This window comes from Nymphaea colorata, chromosome 7 (genome assembly GCF_008831285.2).
Source record: "Nymphaea colorata isolate Beijing-Zhang1983 chromosome 7, ASM883128v2, whole genome shotgun sequence".
NCBI classification, from domain to species: Eukaryota; Viridiplantae; Streptophyta; class Magnoliopsida; order Nymphaeales; family Nymphaeaceae; genus Nymphaea; species Nymphaea colorata.
In genome coordinates, this window is record NC_045144.1 from 19,024,176 (window position 1) to 19,041,311 (window position 17,136).

A 17,136-nucleotide genomic window follows, 5' to 3' on the forward strand; every position below is an offset into this window, starting at 1 on the left:
AAAGATGCCACATGTCACATGTTATTTTTTGCCGATTCTCAATTGATTCAACGAAATTACTTAATTGATTTATTGGATTCAACGTTTAATTGTCACAAGCCAACCTAATAAGACTAGGGTTGAACAACTCGACTCGTTAAAGCTCGGCTCATGAACGAGTTCAAGCCGAGTTATTTGCTTAATGAATCAAGTTCGAGTTCATGAGCCGACCTGTTCAAATAATCGAGTTGAGTTCAAGCTCAACATGTGATTATCGAGTTGAACTAGAGTTTTAATCGAGTTGGTCGAACCTTAATGAAGCCAATATATTCAAATGAGTTTATGAGTTTCTTGAGCCTTAATCGACTTGAGCTTGAGCTCAACATGTAACCATGAATATCAATCCTATTCAAACGAGTTTCTCGAGCTTTAACACGTAACGGTAACGTTGAATATAATTCTATTCAAATGAGTTTGTCGAGCCTTAATCGAGCTCAACACGTAATTGCCGAGTCGAACTCGAGCTGCTTCTGTGGAGCTATTCTTGACCTCGAGGTTTATCAGTCGAACCGAACTCGACCTAACTAAACTCACGCTCGTATTCACCCTTAAATAAGAAGGGTAAGTAGGAAGAACATTTCATGAAACTGCTCAACTGGAAGTCATGTCCACGCCGGCACCAAACTCGGACTGATGTGAACCCAATATAGCCCAAGTATGACCAAACCCTTAAAAGGGCATAAAAGCAAAAACTATTGGCAACTTCGGAGCACCAAATTTGGTGAAATGGAAACCGTATAGCAGTGTTCTGGAGAAGGAAATTTGTCCATGGACCTTCGAGAAATACTTGTTAGCTAAATGCCGTTCCAACCAAATCAATCCCAAAGAGAAAACAAAAGCTTAGAGAAAAGGGGAACTCATCTTAAGGGCTAAATGTCGGATGGAATTTCAAAAAGCGCCTCATGCTTGTCGTTTTTTCATACGAAGTATACTTCTTGCCGTCAACTAATAAGAAAGGGGGGAATTTAATTCATTGATACCCAAATAGCTGAAAATGCATAATTTTCAAAATTGTCACAGGAGTTTAAATATGGGGATGCAAGACATTGTCGAATGCTGAAAATAAAAAAAATCTCTAAAAAAATATTATTGACAACTTATAATGCAACATCAGTTTATAACATTTTTACAACAGACAGTAATAAACTTTTAACTTTTAGCAATTCGATAACATTCAACATTATAATAAAAAAGAAAACATTTTTTTCTCAAAAAAACATGATAAATTAAATGACTATTTAAAACTTAACATATTTAAAAAAACATTAAAAACGAAAAAAATGCGTTTTTAACGTGTTTTTCACTTTTTTTTTTATCTTTTTTAGTTTTTTAATGTCAAATATTTTTTTATTTCATTTTTAGTTTGTTGCAAATTTATTTATCTCTTGTTTCTCATTTATTTTATTTTCTCTTATTTTTAGTTTTTCTAAATTTTTAAAAGAATTTATCATATTTTTTCGATATTTTTTTATTTTTTTCAAGTTGATCGTATTATAATAAGTGAAAAAAACATAATTGTTTAAAACTCCAATATATATATATATAAAAGATAGCATTATGAGTATGGACACATGGTAATATGGGCTGAAAAACGAGGAATGAATAAAGAAAGTTGGAAAAAAAATCATGCTCATGGATTATATGTCTGTAACTAGGAAATTCTTGTTTTATTTTCATTTCTATACAAGAAAAAGCATGGTCGTCATCTACTTCAACTTTATAGACTGGTAGTTTAATAATTAGGGGTTTGGGGGAATAATAATGATTAATGATGTAGACTAGCAACAAAAAAAAAAAAACAAAACCTATCGCAGAATAATTGAAAGAGGCCTGTATTTAGCATTACCGTCAAATGGTTGTGCTGAATCAGAAAAAAGGGCAGACAAGGGTTCCAAATTTATTTGAACCTCAACCCCCTCGCCTCGATTCGATATCGCAGAAGGACTCCTCTTCCTGCTCGCTCGCCCGCTCTTTCTCTCCCTCTCTCTCTCTCGCTTTCGCTCCCTCGCTTGCCGAAGAAAACCCTCTCCTGTCTCATCTCTATCATCTCCGCTTTCTTCCTTATTGCCTTCCTCCGTAATGCGTCTCTGCCTCCGTTCCCTCCTTTCCGTCGATCTGTAGGCGCCTTGTCGTCCTACCTGCGGATCCTTCCCTTTCTTCTTGCCCTAATCCCCCCTTCCCCCGGTTTCGCGGTTCCTTTCTTTTACAATTCCGGCCATTCGTCGCCGGGTCCTTTATCGGGCTGTCTGAGCTTCCGGTAGCACGCGCGCTCTTCTCCGGATCGCCTCTGGTTCTTCCGATCTCCTGCGCGAAGGTTTGAAGCGATGGCCGCCGGAAAGATCGATCTGCCGGATGATCTCCTTGGCGCGAAAGCTCCTGACGAGGCGTGGACTGCGAGAGGTGATTTAGGGTTGTTTTGGCGGGTTTCGTGGCCGTTGCTTTCTTTCTTGGATTCGGTTTGGATGCTTCGTGGAGGGGGAAGTGTCGAGGGTTTCATTTTACTTGTTGTGGTGCGCTGGAATTATGTGACGGCGGATTTGGTGTTTTTATGCGTTGTCGGCGTCTTGGATGTCCAATGCGCGGGAATTGGCGTATCGTCTAAGTTTTGGGGGTTTTAATGCTGTTCTCGAAAAACATTCTGATTAGATGTCCATTTTCGGCTGATCGTTGGATCCTCCATCCCTTTTCTTTTCGGACAGTTTTTTCGTTGTTGCCTTATCATCGCATTGCATATGCTCTCTTTTAGCGGACGTTTTTCTTTTTCTTTCTCCTTTTATGCACATGTCAGTCTCTTAGGTATATCGCTGCTCATATATCGTTTTTGAATGGCGTTTGGGCCTTGCTTATTTTATGCTTTACATCTCAGTGACACTTTTTTTGAATTATTTTACTCATTCTGTTGGTAAACAAATTGACCTACACAATTTCGTGGACGGTAAATGCGAATGAAGGAATTCACTAGGATTTCTGCTAGGGTTTGATCAGTATAAGGGGTCTGTCGATTATCAAAATCTTTTGCAACGCTCCCTTGTTCAAGTTATTTTTCCTAGTTGTTAGGTGATGAGTTGATATCATTATGTAACTTGATGGCCATAACTTGGTGGAGGAAAATCACTTCCGATTAGCATAAGTAGAAACCAGAAAATAATAGACGCCGATTGGGTCATCTGAGTCCATTATGTACATGTGTCTTACAAGGTAATAGTGGTAAAGTGAATATTCTTGTTTGTCTCTAAGTATTTTCCCGTCTATTGATTCCTTGTTTTGTTATAACCCTTCTTGTTTTTTCTTGTCATGTATATCATCCTGATCCAGCATGTGCATTTAATGGTTGGAATGCCAATAAGGATTTCATGTTCTTGTTCCTTCTGGTTTAGAGTGTTGCATTTTCGGCGTTGTTTGCATGGCCCTTAATTCTCACAAATGATGAAGTGCCTTGTGAATTTGGTCAATTTGGCATTCTTGTGCTAGAAAATATGCAAAACGTAAGTTCATAAGTTCACATGCATCCGAAGAGGCATTGCATATGTAAATTAATCAAACTAAATTAATTTGTATATATTGTAATGTTTCTCTTTCACGTCTGTGACCCTGTAAATGAGAAGCCAAGTTCTGTAAATGAGAAGCCGAGTTCCATTTTTGGATGTTTAAGTGATACATTTGCGGACAAGGTGTGAACTTACGTGCTTCAAAAGTCCATATTGTTGTAGGTGTCAGGCCCGTTTTTATTAGAAGAAAAACTGCACATTTTGCTTGGTTTTCTAGCATCGACGATGCTTCTTCCATGTCAGTGGCTTATTGGATGGATGATTGCCTGAAGCTTTACCTTTCATAATAACTAGTTTGAGTCCAGCCTTTTGTTAAACCCTTCTGATCATTTTGCTTGTTCTTGTGATTATTTTTGTTCTAGCTGTTTTTTTTTTTTATGACATTTATTCCTTGTACTAACAGATGGAGCTTCTGGAGGACATGAGCAAGAGAGAACGTTGCTTGGGTTTTTTGATGAGTCAAAAGGTAACTAGCTTGTTATTCATCTTGTCCTATGATTCAACTGCAGATATAGGCTTCTGTGCACTAAGGTTTATTTTTCTATGATTCTTGTTTCTCGCATATTTTATAGATGCACCTATTAGTCTTATGTTCTTCTCTTTCTGTGCTATGATGGTTGTAAATTTCAACTAAACTTTTTTTTCTTACCCGGTTGAGTGAGTTAATTGTGTGAACTTGATTCAGATCAAGCAGCATCTGAGGTCATACCGTTGTCACCACAGTGGCTCTATTCAAGGCCTAATGAGGGCAAGCCTTTCCTTTCTGCAGCATCAGTGGTATGTAGGCCACCCCCTGTGTAGGTTCTTTTGATTATGGTTGATGCTGATCTTCAGTTGCTTGTGTGACATGCTTCAGTGTTTTCAAATTGCAGTTACGCATTCGGCATTCACTTTATGGGGCTTTGTTGTACATACAAAATTGACGTTAAATTTGCAAATAAAAAAATTCATGCTGTTTCTCTCTCCTCTACAGATATGCTATTGAAAAAAGTAGCACATGCTGTATGCTTGTATTTTCTGTTCACATTAACTTATTTTTAGTTTCATTTTCTTGACAAGCTTTGCATATAGAAGTAGGTGAAATCAAAAGCGTGGCTGCATAGTGATGTAATAAGTTGGATATTGTGGCCAGATGGGCATGGTTAGGTTTGGCTCCGAAGACTATACTATTATGTTTTCCTTATGAACCCAGTTATGACGTCCAACTAGATCTGTTGACTTCATTCACAGGCCTAACTAACACAATTATGTTTCCCAATTGTCTCTCTCTATCTCTCATGCAAACACATGTAAACACATATTAATAGTCGTCACTGGTAGAAGCAAAATCAGGGCAATTTGAATTCCAATTTGGAAGTTATGCATTAATGTGATTGGTGGATGATTTGTATTCCTATATCTCAGGATTAGTTAATTGTTCGAACTATTTCTCACAATTATTAAAAAATTTGAATTTGTTTCTGTATTTCCTTTGTCTTGTTTTTGAGTTGCTTGACCATGTGTTCATTCTAGTGCTTATGGAAAAGGAGATTGCCTTTCAAGTGCCTTGAGAACTGTATCATTTGCTTATTCTAATGCTTCTACAAGAAGGGGTTCTTAGGAGTTGTTTTATCATGTGGTAAAATTTGTAGTTTCTCTTCTTTTGTGTTGCATAGGATGCTCGTGCTGCTGAACTTCAAAAAGAGGCTTGGCGTTTGGATAACTCTCAGGATAAGAAAGATTGGAGAAGGAACATAGCTGAGATTGAAAGTGGCCGTCGTTGGCGTGAAGAGGAAAGAGAAACTGCTGCACTTACTCGGAGAGAGCGCCGCAAAGAAGGAGATAGCAAAACTGATCGTCGCATAGAAAATGCTTCAACAAGGGAAGGTACTGATGGAAGACCCCTTCCTTCATCAGATAGGTGGTATGATGTGAATGCCCGTTATTCTGGACATGAAACAAGGCGTGACAGCAAATGGTCCTCTAGATGGGGTCCTGAAGAGAGAGAGAAGGAGACACGAAGTGAAAAAAAGATGGAGTTTGACAAAGATGAACCTTCTAATGAAAAGCAGTCTCTCCCTGGAAATAACCGTGAGCGAGAGACTGATTCCCGTGACAAGTGGAGGCCACGCCACCGTCTGGAACTTCACTCAACAAGTTCCAATGTTAATCGAGCTGCTCCAGGGTTTGGCTTGGAGAAAGCACGGTCTGATGGTACCAATGTTGGATTTGCACCAGGGCGAGGGAGGTCTCAATCGAGTGGAAGCCAGCAGCTTGCTGGTCTGTCTGTTTCAACTCCTATTGGTGCCCCACTGTTAGATGCAAGTGAAGCTAGGCAAGGGAAGTTTGGTCTGTCTGCCAAGAGCTTTCGTTACCCAAGAGGCAAACTCCTGGACATTTACCGGAAACGTGATATCTTTGCTACTGCCGATACAGTCTCAAATGGCTTTCGTGAAGAAGTTCCCCAAATTACCGAGGCTAATCCTATAGAACCTTTAGCATTTGTATCACCTGATGCAGATGAGGAGGTAAGCTACTTTATTTCTTGGGAAGCTGGTCGGCACTTATCAACTTGGTACTTGAGAAGAGTCATGGGACTTGGTGCTAGGTTCTCTTTTTGTAGCTCTTCTTTTAACCATACACTTTCTTCCCCATAATAAACAACTATATCTGGTGTTTGAAACATTGTCACAAATCAATATTTTTTTTTAAAAAGATTGAAAAGGAAAAAACACAAAGAAGGCATGTTTTTTGGTAAAAATGCCAAAATGAGTGTAACACATTTTTTTGCTTTTTTGAATTATTTTTATGTTATTTTTTTATTTAAAGTTAAAAAATTGAGTTAAATTATTTATCTTCATTTGTATCATTACTAAAACATCTTTTTTGCTATTTTGTCTATTTATTTTTATGTTTTATTACTAAAACATCATTTTTGTCTTTTTATCTATTTATTTTTTATGTTTTTATTAGTTTCTCATTTATTTCTCTTTACTTAATTTTTGGAATTTTTTAATTTTTCTAAAAATTACGATATTTTCCCTAGACATGCAACACCGAACAATACCCAAGAAAAACCTCGCTGTTAAAAACCTGACGATGAAATTTGTGACAATTACTTTGAAATATTTTTTTGCAATATGGTTAATTTATCTTTTATTACCTTTTTAATCTTGTCAACATTTAGTGTCACTCTGGTTAACTTCGCCTCTGCAAATATTTTGTGCAGTTCCATAATATTTTCCTAGCATGAGAAATGTGGTGAGTTGCCATCACAATGCCATACATTATGTCAAGGACCATTTTTACTTAGTGATGCTGAGACTCTCAAAAGGACTTCGTTCCAGAATTCATGGAGTTGTTTTTGAATTAACTTAGGAATTGGGAAATTGCTGCACATGTGTTGATTTAAGAAGTTCTATGATGGATTTTGATAAGATTTCGTCTGTTAGCATAAGCACTTAGAAAGATGTTTTTTTCTATGGCACAAGGAGAATGAATGGACTTAAGAAAAGAAAAATAGTTTATTTTATGTTTTAGAATCCAACTCATGCTACTATTTCTGCTGTTTGTACGCACAGTTCCTTTCTCTCTCTCTCTCTCTCTAATTGTTCTTAGGTAGCACTTGTCTGAAACTAAAACTTGTGGTATAGATCCTAAGGACTCATTGTGATTTGTAGGGCTCTTAACAAATGTAAAATGAGAAAAAAATTTCATTCAGGTACCATGCTCAAGTTACCTTCTTTGTTCTAATATCTCATCTATTGGTTACCAAGTTAGCACATTTACCATTGCTTAAAGTCTGCTGACATACTTTGAATGCATGTAGAAGTATATGATGCTCTCCATGTTGTAGGAGCATCATGGCTGTTGTGTTACAAAATCAATTATGTGATTATCCAGCTTTCTCTTTCTCAGGCAGTGGCCATTTTATTGTTGTTCCAATTTTTTTCTCAATGTTTTTTTTTCCTGAAAGTTTTAAGGAGAAAGTACTTGTCCAGAGATCAAAATTTTCAAACAAGTGATGTTACTTTTTATCTAGTGTCCAACAAGCTCTTTTTTGTTTTCCTGGTGTTGTTCTCCTGGTGTTCAATTATTTGCTTTCTTTGATTTTCAGGCTGTCTTAGAAGATATACGGAAGGGAAAACTTGTTACTAGTGGTGTGCTACATATTCCACTCAGAGATAGAGTGGGAAAGTACGAACCTGAGTCAGGTAACTATAATTAACCACTTGATATGTACTAGCAGAATTTTTTCATCTTTTTTTTTTCCTATTTTCTTTTTATCCTTTCTTTGGTGAGGGTAGTGACAAGTGATGTACCATTAGGTGTCCGAGATCCCAATGTTCTTGGCAGAAATTCTACAAAGGCAAACATATTTACAGGTAACCAAGTGTTCTTTCTGTTGAGTATGTCAGGCCCCTAATTTTTTCTTTTTTTCATATGTTTTTGTTTTGGATTTTCAGAACATGACTCTTTCAGCATGAAAGAAAAGAAAGTTTCTACATCTGTGGATGGGACTGGCCTTGATGGCTTGAGTTTGACAGCTAGTAATACAAATGAAAGTTTTCCCAAGTACAATGATTTAGGACGCAGTACCGATAATAAGAGTGCTGTGGACAAGGATGAAGAAAATGCTGTTGCCATTTCTCTCCAGCCTTCAAAACCTAGTGTTTCAGATACTCTACTACCACCAGATATACAGGGCAAACTACCAAGTGATGAAAACTTGGTTTTTGATCTACCGGGTTTCCAGGAAACTTCTGTCTATGTGCAGGAACAGATATCTGGGGGTAGTGATACGAAGTTCTCAGGTGGAAGCTATAACCCTGAAGATATGAGTTTATTTTACAGGGATCCCCAGGGTGTTGTACAGGGGCCTTTCCTTGGTGTTGACATTATGTCCTGGTTTGAACAAGGCTTTTTTGGCACAGATTTGCCTGTATGCCTTTCTGATGCCCCTGAAGGAACACCTTTTCAGGAGCTGGGTGATGTCATGCCTCATTTGAAATTCAAAACAATATCCAGTGCAGATATTGGAAATGAGGAAGGCATGGCAGATGTACAAGAAAATGGAGGGAGCAATAGCCTCAACTACTCTTTGTCTCTTCTTGAAAACAGCCAGACAAGGCCACTTTTTGAACTGGAGGACCGTCTGCAGTCAAAATTATCTACACACGAAGTGCCAATAGAAGCTGTTTATGGTGGTTCATATGATGCTAATTCTGAAGCTACACAAAGCATTCATAGCAATGACAGGCAAAGCAATCGCAATATTGTTGCACAAAGTGTTGACGGTTTGTGTCTCTCAGCATAATTTACCACATATCTGACCTGTTCATGGTTTTTTCTAATCCAATTCATCTACTTTGGTTGCAGAATCATTACTTCCTAAGCGACCAGTAAGTGGTGGAGGACAATTGAGAAAGCCAACTGGAAGTCTTCTTGATCCTTTAGAAGATCTATCGGAAAGACATTTACCATCAAATGAATCAGCAAGAAATGTTGGCCTGAACCCAATCTTACCTGCTTCGAAAGGCAGCATGTCACACCCACTTGGTTTGCCATGGTCTGAATTTGAAGGGTCTAAACAACAACTTTTCCAGCCATCAAGCATGTCAGCTAGTGCTGGAAGTGCTGGTTACCTTGCAAATCAAGAGATTGGAAGAGATGCAGCTTATGTTAGGCAGAATCCTGCTTCGGGCCTTGATGAGACTGTTGGAGATGCATGGACTCATGTTGCCAAAAGAGATGGAAGTGTGGGGATTAATGCTGTTCAAGGCACTTTGGATTCTCGCCGCTTGTTACAAATGGATGAAAATACAGGCCTTAATGCTGCTGTTCGTGAAACTATGGATGCTCATTGGTCATTACAACTTGAACAGGAAGCCCATCATTTGGACCTTATGGACCGATTGATCTCACAACAGCTGCAAAAGCAGCAGCTCCGGCAACATAACAGCTTGTCTCATCCAAATATGCATTTTGGAGGGCCAAATATAGAGTTGGCGGGTTCATCTGTTGGTCATGGATTCAATTCTTCTCGGACATCACATGGTCACTCTTTGTCTGATATTGAGCATCATTTGGCTAAACTTCAGCTTCAACAGCAGCACCAATTTGAGCTCCAACAGCAGCATCAATTGGAGCTTCAACAACAGCAGCATCAATTGCAGCTCCAACAACAGCAGCGCCACTTGCAGCAGCAACAGCTCCACCAACACCAAATGCATCTGCAGCAACAGCATCTTCACCACCATCAGCAGTCCCATATACTTGAACATCTTCTACAGCGAGGTATGCATGACCCAGGTTTTGGGCAGCATCCAGTTGATCTACTGAGAGGTAACAGTGCATTTGACCAATTGCTGTCTCGGCAACATGGTAGCCTTCAATCTGGTGTTCAACCTACAATAGATCCATCTATGCGATTCCCTGATCCTATGATGGAGCAGCTTCTTCAAGCAAAACTTGGTCAGGGCTCTCACCGTGGACAAAACAACGACCTACTTCAGCTATTGTTACAGGCAAAGCATGAGCCAAAGCTGTCTCCTGAAGAGCAATTTCTCTTGGGAATGCGTCAGGAGCAACTGGCCGCACAGCAGTTTCCTCTGCATTCCAGGCACCATCAGCAGGTTATGGAAGAAGAGAGACGGATTGGAGGCGGTTGGTCTATTGATGAATCAGGTCAGTTTATCAGGACTGCGCCGAACCTGCATCAGTCTGTATCAGCTGGATTAAGTCCACTGGATCTTTATCAACAGCATCTACAGCAAAAACCTATGCAGCCACAAAAATTTATGGGATTTGAGCAACCAAACCAGCTTGAACAGAGCCTTCTACTAGAAGAGCACCTGCAGCGTGGGATGTATGGCAACAACTCACTGCCTTTTGAGAGACTGGTCTCTGGCCCACATGCTGCTTCTGGTGTGGATGCTGATTTGGCAAACACTCTTGCTCGTATTCAAGGTCTTGATTTACAGGAGAGGCAGGCTCAAATGCACCTTGCAGGTCAGATGGGTTCATTTAATCAAGAAATTCACCCTCCAAATTCTCGATCCCTTCCTAGTTCATTCCACGATAAGAGAGATGCTATGGATGGCCGTTGGCCTGGACAGAACTTGCCATTTAGCAATCTGGTGCAGCCTGGGCAGCAACCAGATAACTGGATGGAAGCACATCTCCAGCAATTGCATCTAGAAAAATTGCTGCAGCAAAGAAATAATGAAGTCAATCACATCAGTGAGGAACCAGTATCAAATCACCTGATGGATTTGCTGCATCAGAAGTCACATCTTCCTCCCGAGCATTCATTGGGGTCTGGTGATATTGCCTTTGCTTCTTCTCTTGGAAGACAAGAGCCGCATTGGCTTTACCATGAAGCTGCTTCAGCCCATCATTCAATCCTTCAAGGCCAGGAGCATCTTGGGAACTCTTTTGCAGAAGAGTTGCCTTCTGATCATGGGCTGCCAATGCAGGAAAATTTGGTTAATGGAGGTCCTGAAGAGCAAGCACATGGTATTGGACTTGGTGAAAGAGCGACATTTGACTCTCATTCTTTGATGGAGGACGAAAAGGTCTTGTCTGCTGCTGAAGGTGCATCCCAGAGTTTTAATACAGATCTAGTTGCAGAGTCACTGACCGACAGTATGGAACTTCTAGAAGCAAAGGAGGGGAAGAAGGGAAAGAAGCGGGGATCCAGGATTAAGTCTTCCAACAAGTTGGATATTGAACAAATCGCTCTTGATCAAGGGGCAGATCATGGGGAATTGATAATTCACACTCCTGCTAGGCATACTTCCTTCGGTAGCTCTGGTGAGTAGGACCTTTTTTGCGCTTTATACCGCTTGAAAGACTTGCTCAAAACATTCATACTTGTTGCTTAATTACGGACTTTTGTGATGCTGCAGGTGCAGTCTCGCAGCGCCAGGATCTGGGTATTGATGGGGTCCCTGATGGGAGGTATTATTTTTTTCTTTTCTAGAAAGGAATTGGGTCGTGCTTTACCAATTTATGCCTCTTGTCACTTGCATATTGTGCCTTGGACCTCCTTCGGCTTGAACGTCTCAAGTTCAAACCGTTGGCCAAGTGTACATATCCTACAGTAAAACCGGGCCTTTAAATCTATTTGCAAGGTTAAAAATGTAGTAGCCCTGAAAGGTTTAGTGCACTGGGCTCAAGGTGGTCCGTTTTATGGAGCCCTCGATAATGGCCCAGTACACTACTGTCCTGAACCGTAATGAGGTCCAGAAACATACTTTTGTGAACCCTAGGTTTTTTTTTTTGATGTGTTGGTGGTGGAGTTTGGGGGGGGGAGGGGTGTGTGTAGATCTGGTGTTTTGTGGTTTATATTCTCGACTGAGGAAGTTAATTTACTTGGCCCAGGTCGGCGACATCCTTGTCAAGAAGTCTTGGCGACTCCATTCCAAGACACCAACCTAGCTCACAATCTTTGTCAGCTAACCAAGTGTTGCCTGAATCCAAAGTGAAAATTACGTCTGTGAACTCATCATCACTGTCAGGTATATTTTGTGGGTGGATTGAATACGAAGATTCATTAATGTTTTCTGTAAATTTCACCGAGGCTATTCTATGAACTCCAGATGGAAGACGAGATGCTGCTGGAAGCCCACCAAAGGCACGGCCATCTGAAGTCCCGGCTGCGAGCGCTAAAGACATGCGCAGTGGTTTCCGGAGAGCTGCTTCCTATGGCAGCGATGCGGATGTTTCTCAGGCATCTTTCATAGACATGCTGAAGAAGCCAGTGGGAGAAACTGAGACCAATGAGGGGACCGAAATGGCTTCTCAGGCGGCCCGAAGCAACAAGAAGAAAGGTAAGAAAGGAAGGCAGATAGACCCAGCTCTTCTTGGCTTCAAGGTATCAAGCAATCGGATCATGATGGGCGAGATTCATCGCCTGGAGGATTAAGAGTTCGTCGTTGCTCTCTCTCTCTCTCTCTCTCTCTCTCTTTTTCCTCCCCAATTGTGCAAATTGTACAGGCATTCAATATCTTCTGGAACGCTGCAACAGGTGCATCCGCACGCATGTAAATCTTTTTGTAGGTCAATAGAAATGATAAAAAAGCCCGAGCCCCAATTCTGTGAAGCGAGAGCCATGAAATATTAAGAGATTCGGCCTCCCCTACTGTATAATTTGTAACCTTGTAGATGTTTATTGGACGAAACATTGTCGATTAAAAATAAGGATCTTGTGAAGAAAGTGATCGTGTCGCTTTGCGTGGTTCAACACTTCCGTCATCGGTTGGTAAGGTTAAGCTTTTCGAATACTTTTTCATCTTTCCCGTTGTTTGGCGTTGGTAAGGTCGATCAGGTCCTCGTGTTAAGGACGTTAGAAATCGGTGATCTTCACAAACTCCTCTATAAAATAGGCAATTCTTCTTCGTCGCCATCTCTCTCTCTCTCTCTCTCCTCAGAGATGATGATCACGTGATATCTGTGTCAACTTATTGCAGCACTTTGTAATAACTCTTTTGTGAAGGTAACCTATTTGGCGGATGACTTGAGGTGAGACTATAAACTCCAATCATCGGACTGATATGCGCTGGTGCACCATTTGTCGACGAGATTGCTTCTTTGTCCTCGTTGGTCGCGCGGCGTTTTATATACATCTTGCACGGTATCGAAATAACTCGAGCCCATTGATCCAGCTATTTTCTAAGATTTTGGGCAGTCACCATTAAGAGCACACAGATGCCCCGCACACTTGCTCAGTGTGTATCGGTCGCACCTGCCGCCATTTATTTTTCATTTTTAAGAATAGTTTGTAATATTTTAAATTATTATTGAATTCCCGACATTGAAAAGTAGGCAATATGAGCCGATCGGCAGAAAATGGGTTGGGTCTTCTTTCTTATCCTTTTGTTTAAGTTCTCAATGGAGATGGCTTCAAAGAAGTTTTAAGATCCTCCCCCTCGATTCGAATCAGTAGCAGCTTTTTCAAGTGAAGCTCAACTCCTTAAAATTCTTTATTTGCTTGGAAAACAATTTGTAACGACTTGAAATTTGGTTAATAACTGATATTAGTCATATTTGGATCGGTTGTAAGGATTGTTTGAAGGTTTCCGAATGTTCTTGAACTCGTAAAGTGTTGGGGTAAGTGGTCCAGTATCTGAGGGATACTTAACAAATAAAAATCAAGGAAATGAGATTTTTTTTTTCCTACGGTCACACTCGTTAGATTGGCTTCAAAAGAATTTCATTTGTTAGCATGTATATTGATGCATTGGACTCCACTGACCAATAATGAGGAAACAATCCATAAAACTGCAGTGTTCTATAAAACATCATGTATTACAAATAAGACTATATTTAGCACCAGATCCTAACTTGTTCATCTCACAGCCCACTACAAAAAACAGCTCAACAGGAGAAATATTTGAAGGAATTATCTTTGAGTGGTTGACCCTTCTCTAGCCGTTAACTTTGCCAGGCATTTTTGAAGAGAGTTTGAGCTGTTTTCCCCATTAACCATTCCATATCTGTCGATGTCAACGATAAAAGTTTTGAAATGTGCAGAACAGATTCCTTCGCTTCCTTGTAACCGCATTCCGCGACCACAAAAGGGAAATCACTGCAGTAGCTCAATGAGCGAAAGATTAAGGTTTCTAATTTCCAACATAATGATGCATCCTTAGTTTAGTAATGGGTTTAACTCATATCAAATGTTTCAGATCTTTATCCAATGTTTGCTAAATCTGAAGTACGAGCAAAGTATACAGTTATGGAGTCGAAAGATACTTGCCTGCCCCACATTATGCGGTTTATGCCGTAGCTTGTGATGACTTGAGAGAGAAGGGGAGCTGTATCTTCATATGGAAAAGAGCTTCTCGAGATGCGAAACAAAGCACTGTACTTTACGTAAACCTGTCCAGATAATGCTGATGTTCAGAAACGTCTTGAACCAGCCAGCAGTTGTAAAACAATTTCAAGCAACCTTTGGTGCACAGAATGCTTAAAAAATTGATACCAGAACAGAGAATGGCTAATAAAAGAACTGAAATTCAGTGCTTCTCTTATTAAAATTCAGCTTCCTTTTTTCTTAATCTGTCAAATTGTTCTCATTGTGTAGTTCATGCTTAATATTTGAAGATCCATATCTGAACAAATCAAGCAGTACCCTTGGAAATTTAGATAGTCCTAGGAGACCAGCAAAGGTGTGACGTTCAGCTTCATTTCTGTTCAAGATGATAATCATCAGGACAAGGACCAGCTTTTTCACGTATAAAGATTAATTGTTTCTTACATCAAGCCTTACATTGGTGGCTTGCAGAATCCCATATGATCAATTATAACGGTTGTGGAAGGGAATTCAGTGCAGAGCTCCTCAATTTCTGAAAGATGAAGATGGAGTCCCTGGAAATGACCAGATTATGCAGATCAAAACATTTAAATTCACAGAAAAATTACCATCTCAATTGCATCATTGAAGGGGGAAAAAAAAAAGAGGCCGTTTTCTACAATGAGCTTAAATGAGAGGTAATTTAATTGTGAGGTCAAGGAAAAAAGACTGGGAAGATTAAATAAATGAAGAGCCTTGTCTCTACCTTGAAGCACATAATACCCACGGGCACACCAAGGTCACCTGCTTTTCTGAAGAGGGACTTCCCTATTTCATTTGTCATCTGCCAAGCGAGGAAGATTCATCACTTAACATGTTGGCTAAATTCCAATAGGTATGAGTTCTGTGTGTTCAGGATCACCACCTTAAAACCTTCAGACATCACCATTGAAGCATAGACTACAAGAATTTCTGTACCTTTTGATTAGAAGGCCACAAATATGGGTTGAACCGAACAGCTTTATAACCCTCCTAAGAAAATAAAAGAGTTCCCATGGTCATACCAAAAGGTTTCTGCCACTTCAATTCATGTAAAGTTCAAAATACTTAAAAGCAAAAAACATGCAGGCGGACAGGACAGCTGCATATGCCTATGATAACTTGTAGAGAACATATTAGCCATGCATACCTCTATAACAAGATACTCAAGTTGGCGAATTCCAGCTCCATCATCGGCGGGGTTCGCAAGGCAGCAGCCAACAAACTTGGTAGGGTGTCTCCTCAATGCACTGTTTAAGGGTAACCCATAAATGTAGAAGTTGACTTGAGGAGAATTTACATGTTTGCATGACTCCATGAACATGCTTTGTCAGATTAACACAGAACTGTGGACCTTTGAGCCACTCAAAGTAGATAAATAAGATTGACATAAGGCAATTACTCGTATGGATACAGACATACGTGCACAAGTATGGGTACCAAATGAACTCGGCCAAATGCAGAAGGGTCAAGTTCATTTTAATTTAGATACAGTTTAAGCCAGAAGGGCTGTCTGGATCATATTACAATCATGAAGATGAAAACCCTGCTGCTGATGATGCCAGAAGCCATTACTCACTATGCAGTAAGAAAACAAAAATCTTGGTTTAGAGATATTAAATTATTTACATCGAAGTCATTAGACGAAATAAAATCTGTTTGATTCGGTGATACCATCAATCGTGCACAACATAACCATTGCAGATTGTAAAATAACCGCCTTGGAGAATCAAGGTTCCTTATCTTAGAAACACTAGCTACGTAAGCATTCGCATATGGATCACCCTGGATATCTTCCATCATACTAAAAACAGTTAAATTTCAGAGTTAATGAAAAACTTGGGAAGGAGAAAGCCAGCATCTTCTAATATCGAACCTTGTTACCAGAGAATGATCAAACATATGATTAATAGGCTGCACAATCAGAGCCCCGTCCACGCCAGCATCTTCCATGCACTGTACGAGAAAAAGAAGACTGCATAAATATATCAAAAAGTAAATTCACTTCTGCCACTGAATTCCCATCTTTCTGAGATAAATAAACGTGACCCCAGCTGCAAATTTAGAGTAACTTGGTAAGTTCTTTCGAAGGCGCTTCAGTTGAACGGTTCGGCGCCGCCTTCTAGTGTGTTGTCCACTCGCAGTTGGAAAACCACACTCTCAATTTCATCACAGAGAACGTCGAAAACATCAAATTATGATAACTAATGAGATCAGTTGAGTACCTTAAGCAAGAAATTCAAGTCCCCTTGTAGAGTAGGCTCGTGGCCGGCGCTATACGGGAACTCGCCTGCCGCCTAGCAGTTTAGCATCAAAGGAAATGTCAAAAGAAGAAAGACATGCTGAACTAAAGATGAAAATGATGGTTGGATGCAGGAACCGTATGGTTTCCTTTTCTGTTTGAAACTCTTTACCTCTTGCGGAGAAGCCCAGATATGCAAATGTGAGTCAATGATATTCGAATAGGAAGGGGCAGAAGCCGAAACTGAAGAGGAAGCAGCCATGCTCCGACAGGAGAGAGATTGCCGTTTTCTCCGGCAGACAAACCGGTTAAAGTGTAGGTGGTGATGCCTCCATTTGAAGATTAGAGGCTTGAGCGCGGAGGCCATTTAGACCAAAGACGAGCAATTCTCGAGCTTCCTTGCTCTGGCAATCTACAGTGTCATGATTTTTTCACCGAACGCTCCTTAGATTTTCTTTTATTTTCGCAAATATCCTGCTTCCGTAGACGTG

At 40.1% G+C, this 17,136-nt stretch overlaps 2 protein-coding genes across 2 annotated transcripts; one reads left to right on the forward strand and one right to left on the reverse strand.

Moving 5' to 3' along the window:
- The first annotated feature begins 1,974 nt into the window (after positions 1-1,974).
- Positions 1,975-12,786, forward strand: LOC116257260 (uncharacterized). The gene is made up of 11 exons (XM_031633868.2): positions 1,975-2,439; positions 3,991-4,053; positions 4,273-4,364; positions 5,243-6,094; positions 7,684-7,780; positions 7,895-7,951; positions 8,033-8,863; positions 8,946-11,381; positions 11,477-11,528; positions 11,952-12,088; positions 12,170-12,786. The coding sequence occupies exons 1-11, from the start codon at positions 2,364-2,366 to the stop codon at positions 12,493-12,495; spliced, it is 5,019 nt and encodes a 1,672-aa protein (XP_031489728.1). The 5' UTR covers positions 1,975-2,363; the 3' UTR covers positions 12,496-12,786.
- Positions 12,787-13,820: 1,034 nt separating this feature from the next.
- On the reverse strand, positions 13,821-17,092 carry LOC116257568 (uncharacterized). Its single transcript, XM_031634445.2, has 10 exons — positions 16,818-17,092; positions 16,629-16,700; positions 16,280-16,359; positions 15,554-15,653; positions 15,343-15,396; positions 15,131-15,208; positions 14,842-14,939; positions 14,704-14,761; positions 14,329-14,450; positions 13,821-14,157 (listed from the first exon to the last, which is right to left on the reverse strand). Exons 1-10 carry the CDS (start codon positions 17,010-17,012, stop codon positions 14,004-14,006), a joined length of 1,011 nt encoding a protein of 336 aa, XP_031490305.1. The 5' UTR covers positions 17,013-17,092; the 3' UTR covers positions 13,821-14,003.
- Between the last annotated feature and the right edge of the window lie 44 nt (positions 17,093-17,136).

Bases quoted from the DNA above. Each gene is read 5' to 3' on its own strand.
- LOC116257260 (XM_031633868.2), top strand. From the start codon at position 2,364: ATGGCCGCCGGAAAGATCGATCTGCCGGATGATCTCCTTGGCGCGAAA. The intron at 4,054-4,272 runs GTAACTAGCTTG...AACTTGATTCAG, and splicing joins GTTTTTTGATGAGTCAAAAG to ATCAAGCAGCATCTGAGGTC. The intron at 4,365-5,242 runs GTATGTAGGCCA...TGTGTTGCATAG, and splicing joins TCCTTTCTGCAGCATCAGTG to GATGCTCGTGCTGCTGAACT.
- LOC116257568 (XM_031634445.2), bottom strand. From the start codon at position 17,012: ATGGCCTCCGCGCTCAAGCCTCTAATCTTCAAATGGAGGCATCACCAC. The intron at 14,762-14,841 runs GTAAGGCTTGAT...CATCTTGAACAG, and splicing joins GGATTCTGCAAGCCACCAAT to AAATGAAGCTGAACGTCACA. The intron at 14,158-14,328 runs GCAAGTATCTTT...GAGCTACTGCAG, and splicing joins AACCGCATAATGTGGGGCAG to TGATTTCCCTTTTGTGGTCG.